This window comes from Telmatherina bonti, assembly GCF_933228915.1.
Source record: "Telmatherina bonti genome assembly, chromosome: 23".
In the NCBI taxonomy this organism is placed as follows: Eukaryota; Metazoa; Chordata; class Actinopteri; order Atheriniformes; family Telmatherinidae; genus Telmatherina; species Telmatherina bonti.
In genome coordinates this window covers 10,469,262-10,482,456 of record NC_136632.1, presented here as the reverse complement: position 1 = coordinate 10,482,456, position 13,195 = coordinate 10,469,262, and the positions used below count along the sequence as shown (strand labels likewise).

Genomic DNA, 13,195 nt, shown 5'->3' with positions numbered 1-13,195 from the left:
GTATGATGTTGCAGGTTGTAACTATTATCAGATGCAGTTTTAAAGTACAGTAACTGACTCCTGCTGATCTACAGATCATCAACCTGTTTGTGGCTGTAATCATGGACAACTTTGACTACTTGACACGTGATTGGTCGATTCTGGGACCACATCATCTTGACGAATTCAAGAGGATCTGGGCAGAATATGACCCAGAAGCTAAGTAAGTTTGCAGAGCAGAGACAAAATATTTCATCAGCATGATGTGGCTTTAGACTCTACAATGTGACCTCTGTTCTCCTTTCAGAGGGAGGATAAAACACCTTGATGTGGTCACTCTGCTGCGGAGAATCCAGCCTCCTCTCGGGTTTGGAAAGCTTTGTCCACACAGGGTGGCTTGCAAGGTAAAGAAAAATATGCAATAAAGTCTTAAATATTCCTCAACATGGTTTGAAGACTACGAACCATCACAATAGTATTTTTTGTACTTACTTTGAATTATTATAATGTGAAGCAAATGGACACTCTCCACTATGACTCAGTGAAGAGGGATATGCTTCTTACTGCTTGTTTTCCAGCAAACTACTGGTTACCAGTGTAGGTTGGCAGATGTGGAAGAAATTTACCATCTTTAAATGTGGAAAATTCAGTCATTTGTGTGATCATGCATCACTTTGAGTGTTTGTGTTGTGTGAGTTCATGTATATGTGTTTCCCCCTCATGTAGCGTTTGGTGTCGATGAACATGCCACTGAACAGCGATGGAACAGTGATGTTCAACGCCACACTGTTTGCCTTGGTCAGAACCGCACTCAGGATAAAGACAGAAGGTAAAAACTTAAATACAGATGCACAAACACAAGCTTCACATGAACAGGCTTGCCATGGTGTGAATAAAATAGGTTTACCTAGGAGGGAATTAAGTGACATAATTAAGGTTTAAGGGTATTGTGGTAGTGGGAGTGAGATGGAAAGGAGTTTTCCCATCCAGATTTATATTGGTGTAATCAAACTTGACTTTCCATTTGCAGTACAGCTTCTCTAATCATGGAAATTTTCCATTTATTAGCTCAAGGCTGTTCATTTTAATCCCCCCAACTATAAATCTCAGTGTATATGCTGTGTGTTGCATGTGCAGGCAACCTGGAGCAAGCTAATGAGGAACTGAGGGCAATTGTGAAAAAGATCTGGAAGAGAACCAGCATGAAGCTTTTGGATCAAGTAGTGCCTCCTGCTGGTGGTATGTTTACTCTCCAACACAGCGAACCTGTTACATCATGACTCAAACCTCCTTTTCCAAAAATATACTGTGCTGCATTATTTTTCTAATTCTTAGTTAAAATAACATCATTGTTTGCAGATGATGAGGTAACAGTCGGGAAGTTCTACGCTACCTTCCTCATCCAGGAATATTTCCGCAAATTTAAGAAGAGGAAAGAGCAAGGACTGGTGGGAAAAGTGCCACCCAAAACTGCCCTCTCTCTGCAGGTAAATGTGGCGTATTGTTGATGGTGTCAGGACATCTAGAAGACAAAGGTTAATCTAATAGGCCATAACCAAACATGAACACACAATGGCATTTGATCCGTGTAGGCGGGCCTGCGGACATTGCATGACATCGGTCCAGAGATTAGAAGGGCCATCTCTGGAGACCTGAACGTGGAGGAGGAGCTGGATAAAGGCCTAAAGGAGCCTGTGTCAGCAGCATCTGAGGATGATATCTTCAGGGTAAAGGTTGGATACACACACCCTCAGTCACTCTCCAGAGAGAGAGAGAGAGAGAGAGAGAAAGCGAGAGAAACTGCAGATCAGCACCAGCTTGAAGCTCCATGCCAACACATGAACATGCTTGCATGTGCTCCAAGTCTAGAAGATAATTAAATACTGCATGTTCCACTACAAGCCTGGCTGCGTGTTAATGCAGATGCTGAGATACAATTTTGAAAGTGGTCATCAAATTATTAATCAGTTTGTAGTTAAAGTACAGACGTATTTATATTTAAAACAAATGAAATCACAGTGAAACCACATCAAGTGAGCACTTTCACGTCGAGCCTGAAGCACAAGGATGCTTCCACGCTAATGCCAAGTGGGTGAGTTGATCAGCCTCCCATTTTCCCCATCCATCATTGCAGCTTTCAAATGCAATGTTTTATTTGCTGCATTTTCTCCACATTAACTCGTTGTGCTAAGCACAGTGAGTTACCTGATTGGTGCTTAACCTTTTTCAGGTCTCTTAGGTCTTTTTTCTACATTTTTTTCTTTGAAAAAATCAGTTCAGATAATGACAAAATGCCTTTGCTTTGCATTTTGTGATTTAGTTTATGCAAGCAGTGAATGTGGCTGTTGAGTGCTGTGACCTGAAAGATACCTTAACTTGAACTTTACTTAAACTGCTTCCTGCCTTAATCCTCCATCTTTTTCCCTTTCGTTTTGCTCCTTAGCGTACTGGTGGCTTATTTGGCAACCATGTCAGCTACTACAACCAGAGCGATGGCCGTGGCTCCTTCCCACAGTCCTTCACAACCCAGCGTCCGTTGCACATCAGCCAGAAAGGTTCCCCTTGTGAAGGCGAGAGCCCATCTCACGAGAAGCTGATGGACTCAACCACCTTTACCCCTTCGTCTTACTCCTCATCGGGCTCCAATGCCAACATCAACAATGCCAACAACACCGGCATGGCTGGGGTGACAACCCAGGGTATCAGTCGATTCCCAAGCCCATCTATAAGCACTGTGGACGGGCACACTGGGCAGCCGCTCACCCCCATCCTTCTGCCAAGGTCTGCATGGTGCTTCCCTCCGAAGAGGTAAGTGCACACTGAGCAGCCTCTTCTACAGTGTTAAAACTGGGGTTTCCTTTATGCAAGTATTGCTTTGGAATGATTGATTATTTTCTAACTTTAGATACTCTTCCTACTTCATAACTGTTCTTTTCCTCTTTTCAACATTTAAAAAGTTGACATAATACATTTCCTAATGGACATAAATGATTCCACTATTTCCTTCCCTTTCTTTTTACTACCTACTTTCTCTCCTTGTCTTTTATTTCTGGTGGCAAGCAGGATGTTTTTTGACACCCTCATGCGGTATGTTACCAGGGGACAGAGAGAGAATGTGTGTGTGTTCACTTAGTTCCCCAGTGTGTGCAAAATGAACTCATGATGCTGTATAAAATAGCATAGCTGTCAAGGTGCAGAGGTGGCACTTGTTGCTATGCATATAATGCTTCAGTTGCTATAGCAAAAATCCAGCTTCATGCTGCTGCCAAAGCCAAAGATAGACTGTTTGGTGCAAGCTGGCCAAACTTCTCCTATCAAGGGCTTCTGTTGCTGCTCTTATATTGTATATTATGGCAGCTCTGGGTTAGACCAAACATCCACCGCTTGTCCCTCATCTACACAAAAGCCCTAGCCTGCACAAACGTCTGAAAACTCATATTTAACCTGCTGCTGACATATCATAAAGGCTCAGTTTGTTTGCGGCGTAACCGGAAAATGCAGATAAAATGCACGCTGTGAATAATGTGTTGTGGGAGCGCTGCTGTGTTTCATATACTAAATTGCCAAAAGTATTCACTCATCCATCCAAATAATTCAATTCAGGTATTTCTATAACTTCCAAGGCCACAGGTGTATAAAATCAAGCACCTAGGCATGCAGACGGCCTCTACAAACATTCGTGAAAGAATGAGTCACTCTGAGGAGGTCACTGAATTCCACCATGATGACGGCGTGTGATAACCTGGTAGGGTGCTTACCTGAGCAACAAGCTCACTCATGAAACTTCCTTTCTACTAAAGACTCCACACGCAAATGTCAGTGGTATTATATCAGCAGCTCAGCCGAGAAGTGGTTGTCATGTCAAGTCAGCGGATGCTGAGGTGCACAGTGTGCAGAGGACGCCAACTTTCAATGGCTACAGACCTCAAAACTTCCTGTGGTCTTCAGATTAGCTCCACAACAGTGCCTAGATCGCTTTACTCCCCCCACAGACTGCTTCCTGGTTGGGTTTCCATGGCGAAGCTGGAGCACCCGAGCCACATGTCACCAAGTGCACTAAAAAGCACCAGATGCAGTGGTGAAACCATTCTCTGGAGTGACAAATCATGGTTCTCCGTCTGGTAATCTGGTGGACAAGTCTGGGTTTGGCAGTTGCCAGGACAATGGTAATGTGCCAAGTGTGAAGTTTGATGGAGGGAGGATGATGATGTGGGGTTGTTCTTAGTAGCTGGGCTCAGACCCTTAGTTCCAGTGAGAAGGACTCTGAATGCTTCAGTAAACTCAGAGCTTTTGGATAATTCCATGTTCCAAACTTAATGGAGACAGTTTGGTCACAGTTCCTTTCTGTTCCAACATGACTGCACATGAGGACACAAAGCAAGCCCCAAAAAGACATGGATGTGTGTGTAGGAACTTGACCGACCTGCACAGGGTCCTGATCTCAACAGGATAAAACACCCTTAGGGTGAATTAGAGTGGATACTGCGAGCCAGGTCTTATTGTTCAGCATCAGTCTCTGACTTCACAAATGGGCTTTTGGAAGAGTGGTGAGAAACTCCCATAAACACTGTGAAACCTTGTGGAAAGTTTTTCTAGAAAACATGAAGCTGTTATAACTTCAAAGGGTTGGCCGACATCGAATTAAACCCTATGGATTAAGATAGGGATGTCACTTCAGTTCACATCCATGTAACGGCAGATGAGCGAATACTTTTGGTGATATAGTGAATAAAGTGATTTGGTCTCTTTGGTTGTCTGTCCAGTACTTGGTCCAGAGCAACATCTTGTCTTCTTCAGTCTTAATTCCTGGGAAACTTGCTGTGTGTTTGGGCTTAATGCGTACTTCCATGACAAGTTATTATGACAACTGGGTTGCCTACTCTTAAATTCTTTTTTTTTTTTAAAGCACTATTAATAAAGACTAGAAAAGCCTTTAACAAGGTTTTTTTTTTTATCCTTATGAGGTTTAAATGTTAGTTACTGTCTTTACTAGCTTGTACTGCATGTCCCTAATTAATGGGTTGTTGTTGGAGAGGTGTACTCAATCACTTCCGCTTGTTTAAGACAATACATGATCGAGTATTAGGTAATCCACTACATGCAAAGTATAAGCTTTATTATGCTCTTTGTATACAATAAGTTTATCTTGGCGTGGTCAGAGGTATCACAAACAGTCCATGTTAGGTTTTAAATAAAAACCACTCTAACCCAGAATTTGCTGTGGAGCCCTTAAAAGGCTGATTAAAGGAACATCATGGCGTTTTGACATTTTATTGATTTTCTTCACCAGTAATTTAAGCTTTCCTGTCCTGAAATATGGGATGATATTTAGTGTATTTGGAGTTTATCTTTTAAGTATAACAGGTACTGCAAGCTTCTTTTTTTTTTATGTCTATTTATTTAAAACGTGGTTTTTCCAAAGTCTTCATAGTAATCAGACAATCTGGTGAAGAAGAAAAGACTAAAATTCAAATGTCTGAATGATTCCTTCAAGCTTCAGTCCGGAGTATGAAATAGATGTGACTGTTGCGAAGACATCTTTGGGATGCAAAGTGGCAGAGCTTTTTTTTAGCTGTTTGGTGAAAACATTAGTGTAATGCTGACAAGTTGAAGCTGATTCCCTTCCAGAAACCTCACAGGGAAATTTGAAGGCTACTTCAACTCATGTTGGCAGGTGATAAAGGAAGGCTTCTGATCCCTGGGTATTAGCTAAGTTCAAAGAGTGTTTCATTACTTCGTCCTCTTCTTTGTTTTTTGAAAGATGTCTGAACTTCAGTCTGTCTATCGTTTGTCATATTCCTTATGTTGCCTTTAAAGCTTGTCACCATTTTGCTGCAATCTCCGCCTGCTTCTACTCAGTCTTTCTCTAGTTCCTATTCATAGTAGTGACGCCTCCGTGGGTTTTGCAGTCTCTTTCTCAGCTCCTCGCTGACTTTTTGCTAATCAGCTGCTTTTTTTCTGTGTTGACATCAGTTTGACTAATTGTCTACATGTTCCTCCATCCGTCGTGTGTCGTATGTTAATTTTGTGTTTCTGTTTGTTTGCTCGTTTCTTTGGTCGTTTGCCTGTTTATCTGTAGCTCGGACTCAAGTGACAGTCATCTGCCAATCATCCGGAGAGGGGAGGGGTCAACAGAGGAGACATACGATGAGAGTTATGGTGACGACAGGGAGTACCACGACGAAGACCACTCGCTTTCCTCCGACATGTACTGCTGAAAAAAAAAATCTCAGAATTTCTTCTTCACCCCAAACTTTTATCAATTCAGTTAGTTGGTTTTTCTGATTTGTTTTTGCATGTTTTTGTCCATTTTTTAGGTTGGTGTATCATGATGACACGTGTAAACAGCTGACTCCCATGGAGGAAGCAGAAGAAGTAGAGGACAGAAGAGGAGGCGGTGGACGGCAGTCTCCACGACGAGTCTTTTTCTGCCCAACCTCTCTGGGTTAGTAGACGCAAATACACAAATAAAAGCCTTTCTTTACACCAATCCATTCCATTTTAGGATCTGTGGTGAACATATTTGTACCTTATTGTGTTTAATTTATCAGGACGAAGATCATCCTTCCATCTGGAGTGTCTCAGGAGACAGTCAAGGCCAGACATCTCCCAGAAGACGACTGTACCCTTACATCTTGTACATCACCAGGTGGTAAACTTACATTTAAATACTTGATATGTGGTTAAACTCTGAACCTTCTTCAGCAGACATCCAGTAACCGTCTGCCTGCCCTCCTTCCAGGCCCTGGCAGTGGCAGGTTTGAGTCCTTTACTGAGAAGGAGTCACTCGCCGACCCTCTTCAGCCGGCTGTGCTCTACGCCTCCAGCCAGCCCCACCGGTATAACCCATCCATGCCACACATCAGATGCCAAAGATGTGAAAAAAAATCAACTCACATTTTCTCAGCAAGCACATTTACACCTGCACTTATCAAGTAATGGTTGAAAGTTTTGTTATTTTCCATTCAGGCATAAATTTCTCATCTTGTCTTTGTATTTACAGCTCACTGCAGTGATGCCTCTTACCAGCGAGTTCCCTCTCTGAGGCTAGAGGGCTCCAGCTCCCATGAAAAGCTCAATACCAGCTTGCCCTCAGTCAACTGCGGACCCTGGTGAGAATAAGTGCCTTGAAATAAAAAAGCTGCTACAGTTATCTGAGTGAGAGTTTGCTTGATACAATAAGCTCATGTCTCGTCTCCCAGGTACAGCGACAGTAACGGGAACAGCCGGGCACCCAGTCCCAGCACGTCGGTATCCAGTCAAAGAGCACCACGGCCGGTATCACTCACAGTGCCCTCACTTCTGGGAAAAGACCCCAGCTCACTGTCTCATGGAAGTGCAGGCAGTCTGGTGGAAGCGGTAAGTGTCCTATAATCTACATGTATGTGTGTACAGTTTGGAGCACTACTTTATCCTTACGCTGCAGTCAGCAACATACTGAGCAGAAAGGGATTCTCTTTAACTCCTGTCTCTCTGTTCTTCTTATCCATTTCCTTAAGGTTCTGATATCAGAAGGTTTGGGTCATTTCGCCCAGGACCCGTCATTCATTGAGGTGACCAAAGCCGAGTTGGCTGATGCCTGTGACATGACTATTGAGGAGATGGAGCAGGCCGCCAACAACATTCTCAACGGCAATGCCACCACAAACACCCCACCCAGTACTTCTTCCACCTCTCAGCACAGCCCCAACGGCAACCTCCTGCCCTTCCACACAGCAGCAGCAGCAGCAGCAGCAGCAGCAGCAACACACAGGGACCGAGTGGTGGGCTTGAGTCCGAGCGAAAGTGGGGCAGAAGCTGGAGGAAGCAGAGGCGCTGTCCATGGACCATCTTCAATAGAGGAGCGGCAGGAGCTGCTAGCCAGGGAAAGAGGTAGAGAGGAGGAGGAGGAAGAGGCAGGTGGAGGGGAAGAGGAGCACAACAGGAGTTCAGTTGTGATTGCAGAAGTGCAACAGAGAAACAGCGGGCTTTTGGAGGACGAAGATATAGAATGTGTGACGAGCTTGTAGGTGTCACCTGAACGAGTTCGGTCAATGGACTGGCCCCTCTGACATCATCAGAGACTGACGTACGTCAGTGCTGGTTAACAGTGCCGCGGCTGGCTCTGTCTGTCCCCACACGTCACACACTCACTTAAACACACTGTCGCTCTGGACAATGGCGGCCAGTGATGCAACCTTCAACACATGGTTCTGACCTTGTTGGTTTGTTGGTGAGTTAGAATGTGTGTGAATGTTTGTTGTAAAGTATACCAGATGATATCTGACCGAGTGCTTGTGTGTGTGTGTGTGTGTGCGGTGTGTGTTTCTGTATGACTTTCTCAATTTGTATGTGTATGTGTGTGTTCTCCACACGTGTCTGAGTGTGGCTCTAAAGTGCCTCACAGTTTTCTCATGTCCTCAAATTGTGAAGTACAGAAAAGTAGAGACAAGCAAAAAAAAAAATTCACAAAGGACGGATTGAAGGAAAAATGTAGACGGGAAACAACAAACACAGGAAGTCCTTTTCCGGATTCTCTGCTAATCACATGGTACATTATGTTTTCATGTCCTATGCCTACTTTGGTGGAGTGTTTTTGTTGTTTGTCTGGCCGCCATAATGCCAGGTAGGGGACAGCAGACCAGCTTGTGGAGAGGTCAGTTAAGGATTCCCATCTGACCACACCCACTCGAGGTCAGAGGTCAACTCCTCCGTCTTGGTTCACTGATGACGAAGCGCTGTATTGTCGAACAGAGGCAAGAAAAACTCTGTTTGAAATCTCTTTTATCCTCCTCTTCCAAAGCTACGGAACCTTGGAGCACATCCCTGCCAGCCTGGGGGTGGGATTAAGATGACACGTCAACCCCAGCCGAGGGGGGAAGGATCTGAGGGATGGTGGAACAGCCAGAGCAGAAACATACTCTCTGGCCAACAGGAAGCTAGCCAGCTTTTTGATTTTTTTTTTTTTTCTGCTGGTCAGTAAGACTCCAGCAAGAGACAAGCTGACCTCGCCTGGCACCTTGATGTGGTTTCACCACCTCCATCACTTTTTACTTGTTTGGCCCGCTTGCTACCCCACACAGGAGGTGAGAGGAGCGTTTGGTGGCTACGTAGAGACAACCAGCTCCTTTCTCTGCCTCATACCTCACCGTTTCTCACCCCTTCCTCTATCCTCCCCCCCCCCCCCCCCCCCCCCCCCCTTTGGCTATTTTACCATCCCTCTCCTTTTACTGGTGTTTTATTTTCTTGTCTGTTTTTCTTTTCCTGCCCTTGAGGAGGCACGAGTTCGTCATGCAGGGCAACTTAGACGGCAGGGTGGCAGAGAGACAGGGAGTGATGACTGAAAAGATAAGACTCAGGTCCATACTGGATCTGCCATCAGTCAACCTCACTTCCTTCTCCAAGACCCTCCTCTTCCTCTCAGCCTGGAATCCTATTGGATTTGCTGCCACATACTCTTTCTACAGACCACGCCCACTATGTATTTAACAGTTCGATATTGTGCTAAACTGGCTAGCCATGACTATTTTGTTTTATATTCATGACCTTATCGATTTAATTTATCCTTGATTTGTTTGCACAATCGGGGTGCTGGTCTTATAAATGTATTTTTGCTTGGTTTATTTTAGGAGTATTTTAAGATGTTTTAAGTATTGAAGCAGGGCGTAGTGTCTGCGTGCAAGTGTATAACTATATTTGTGCGTGCAGATGCGTGTCTGCGTTTTAGTACAGGATGAATGCGCGCGAGTGTGTGTATCTAAAGGGGAGGGGAGGGTTCTCTCTATTGGTATGCACCTTTTACAGATTGTATCTATTTATTTATTTATTTTTCCCAGAAGAGAAAAAATTGTGAGAGAATGCGTGTGTGTATGTGTGTGTGAGTGGTTCCTTGTGTATTCTAAAAAGCTGATTATAAGCTTAGAAAGTAAATTAAGGTAGCATTACAAGTATGATGTTTTGTGTGGTGTGAGCGTGCAAAGAGCGTGCGTGTGTGTGTAACAATGGGCCTCCTTAACACAGGGTTACCGTGGACAGGCATGCTTCCAAAGCTTTGTGATTTCTTTAGCACAGTTTTTACTTTCCAGCCAAGCTGCAGCGTGAGAAGCCACTCTGTGTTTCAACACTAGCCATCGCATAATGTTTCTTCATCCACGTCCAAGTTGAGACATAGTTAGGCGTAAGGTCTCCAGCGAGGTCAGGGGGAGGGGTACTCTTGTGCATTTTGGTCTTTCGGTAACTGCTGCCTTTCTGATTCGTGCCGAGTGGTTGCTCTAGATGATAAAAGCACTAAAAGTCTTACTGCCATAGGAATGCTTTGCGGAAGAACTGAAGGAGGAGCGTGGCGCACAGATCGCTTGGCTGTACTGCACCCGTACCACATAATGTCATCTTTTAATGGAGGTTTAAACTCCTAAATGAATTATTAGGGCTGGTCTATTGATGCTGCAAGACTTCTGAATCACCTCTCATCGTACCACAGAACATGTTATGATTAGTTTTGAATCTCTTTGCACCAATTAGAAAAAGCAGAATGGACTTTGTGTGTCTTATAAAAAGTATGAATTGGATTGGCTGGCTATTAATAAGTAGACATGATAAGGGTTTGGTTAAGGTGATAAATAATTGCATGAGAATCAGAAAACTGGCAGCTTGGAGGGAAAGTTTCATCGGGTTGTTTTAAGTAGCAGTCTAAGAATTTTCTTTTTTTTAGTCCAGATTTTTTTTAGATAAGACCACAGCAAGGTATGATGTCCAAGCCTCCGTCTGTCCAGATCACAGGTTTTACCTTCTCTCCAAAAAGCTTTCCTGCTTTCACAGTGGCATCATCTGTATGCAGTTCCACGTTATCAAGCTGACAGTTTTGCTTTATTTAAAACTCAAATAATCACCTCAGCTATTTAGAAATTGTAAAAAATTTGGATGAACATGATTGATTTTGTGGCCAGTATAAAGTAGAAACAACCAGGAAGAAGGAAAGTGTTAATGCTCCATATGTAAATGCATCTCAGTATGTTAAAACAGCAGAAGCTGTAAGAAATTCATCTTGATGTTTTGATATGATAACAGTGTTCTCTCTTATAAGTTCTAAGAAAATTGTATCTTTTTTTGCAGGTGAAAGGCACATTTTAGAGACACATTTTTACAACGAAAGAAAAATATAATTTAAAACAAACCGAAAGCCCCCATGAAGAAACGCTATCACAAATAAAATGATCTGATCTCTCTGTTTTAGTTAATTCCATTTCCCTCTGGGATGAATGAGAATATAAAGAAAATAATGCTATTTCCTTTTATCAGCCATTTCTGTTCAACTTTAATTCCTGTGTTAATTTAAAGCAGAGCCAGTTCGTGGCAAGGAAATGTATGCATAAACACACTGCCATACACTCTGCATCCTGTGCCAGTACCAGACTTCTGATGTTATTATGCAATCTAAATGTGAATTTTAAATATGTCTAAGTGGCAGTGCGGTTCTTCTTTTGTGTAGTTTTGGCTTACGGCTCCCAAGCCCATCCATAAATCCCTCAGCATCTCTTTTACTTGCTCTAAGGCTCCGACTCTGTATTAAAACAAATAAATAATATACGCTACCAGACTATTTTGTGGTAAATGGATCGCAAAAGGTTCAGGTTATAATTTTAGCTAAAAATCTAAACCCTAGAGATGCAGATTTGGGTGTATGGGGCAAGTTTAGGCATGTGTGGGAGGTAGCGCAGTTTACGTTATTGCATTTATTTCAACACTTAGATGGATCAGCCAGGATGCGATCTGGTAAACTTGAATTTAAAAGGCAGTCTGGATTCCTCTCTGACATAATTCATGTTAAATATGAAGACTATTCTGCAAAAAATTCTCAAATATAAACATAGTTTCATCTAAATTGTAGATTTTGTATTCAAGTTACTTCATTTTTATCTCAGTTTAGACTCAAGTTACTCATTCAAAGCAAAATAAAAACCATGAAATGAATGACTGTCAGTGGCTGCAGAGAAATACCACTCTGAGAACTGGCTGAAGTAAAATTAGGACTGTAAAGTCTCCACAAAGTTTTCTATCAATTACAAACAATATAGTTTCATTCAAATCATTCACTTCTTTCATCCGAACTGAAGTTCATATACATATTACAGATGTACACAAAGTAACCCCTTTGTGTCAGAACCGCTTGCATGTCGTTTGCAGTTCCTGGGTCTGGCCCCTGAGAGAGATTCACAGCCCTGTGGTGCCCCCGTGTGGAAATTTTTTTTGTGTGATTTGCAGGTTAGCATGAACTATGAGGTGTTTTGCTGCAGTGTCATAACATGAGTGGGTGTAATCCTGCAGCCCACGAGATATGCAAAAACAATGCAATAACTACGACTGTGTAGGTTCCCAGAGTGAAAATACTTGTGAGAGTGGAAAAAAAAAAAGAAATAAAAATCTGCTTCATGAAGTCTTTTTTTTTGTTTTGTTTTGTTTTAGTTTTGTTTTTTTGTGACAAGTAAACTCAGTGGTTTCCACAGCAGAAAAACCTAACATACTTGAAATCAGGTACATGACAGTGCAGTATGGTAAAGATGTATTTGTTGATCTTATTCGTACCGGGGTGTTTGTCAAACGGTTATTGAGACAGTTACAACCACTTGGTGGATAACCTTGCAGACAGTGGAGGGCCAGTGAATTTTTTTTTTCTTTTTTTCTTAAATTCGTGGCCAAACCAAGTGGCAACTGTGTTTTCTTCCTGTCTCAATACTTTTTGACAGCATCCTTTTACACCAGTTTTTAATGGGTTGACTTCTGTGGGTGTACCATCAGTATTGCATGAGGTTCACGTTGATTGAGCGTTGCAGGTTTTGCCGTTTTATTCCGACCAGGTTAAGTACCATATCACGTTATTACCGAGTAGCTTTTTCTATTTATGTACATACAGTGATTAAAGTCAGTATATCTTCTTTTGATAAATATTAAACTTTACAGCAGCAGAGGAGCATTTGGAAGAGGATTTTGAATATCTTGTGTCTTATTGGCTTTTATTTCTTTTCTGATTTTAAAACCCTGAAAGGGACAGATTATCAAATTATGAGACACACAATAAATTGAGTGTGTTTACTCCCAAGGTTATACATCTGTCACTAAAACATACCTGTGTGTTGCCATATTGTCCCTGACCTCTGCTTATGAGTAGAAGACGAACCAGCTGGAGTTGTTTCTGTGAAAAGGACTCTAAAGCTCACAAAGTTTTATGTTAACCCTGTCA

At 42.6% G+C, this 13,195-nt stretch overlaps 1 protein-coding gene across 1 annotated transcript in view; it reads left to right on the top strand.

Moving 5' to 3' along the window:
- Positions 1–7,988, top strand: part of cacna1c (calcium channel, voltage-dependent, L type, alpha 1C subunit) — a gene marked incomplete at both ends in the record, with an annotated part of 191,722 nt that extends 183,734 nt beyond the window's left edge. The window contains 15 exons of the mRNA XM_079263032.1: positions 75–202; positions 287–383; positions 706–808; positions 1,117–1,218; positions 1,339–1,466; positions 1,572–1,712; positions 2,423–2,787; positions 3,043–3,066; positions 6,059–6,187; positions 6,297–6,424; positions 6,531–6,628; positions 6,722–6,818; positions 6,983–7,091; positions 7,182–7,338; positions 7,479–7,988. Of these exons, the coding sequence (XP_079119158.1) occupies positions 75–202; positions 287–383; positions 706–808; positions 1,117–1,218; positions 1,339–1,466; positions 1,572–1,712; positions 2,423–2,787; positions 3,043–3,066; positions 6,059–6,187; positions 6,297–6,424; positions 6,531–6,628; positions 6,722–6,818; positions 6,983–7,091; positions 7,182–7,338; positions 7,479–7,988 (2,316 nt within the window). The remainder of the gene's footprint in view (positions 1–74; positions 203–286; positions 384–705; positions 809–1,116; positions 1,219–1,338; positions 1,467–1,571; positions 1,713–2,422; positions 2,788–3,042; positions 3,067–6,058; positions 6,188–6,296; positions 6,425–6,530; positions 6,629–6,721; positions 6,819–6,982; positions 7,092–7,181; positions 7,339–7,478) is intronic.
- Between the last annotated feature and the right edge of the window lie 5,207 nt (positions 7,989–13,195).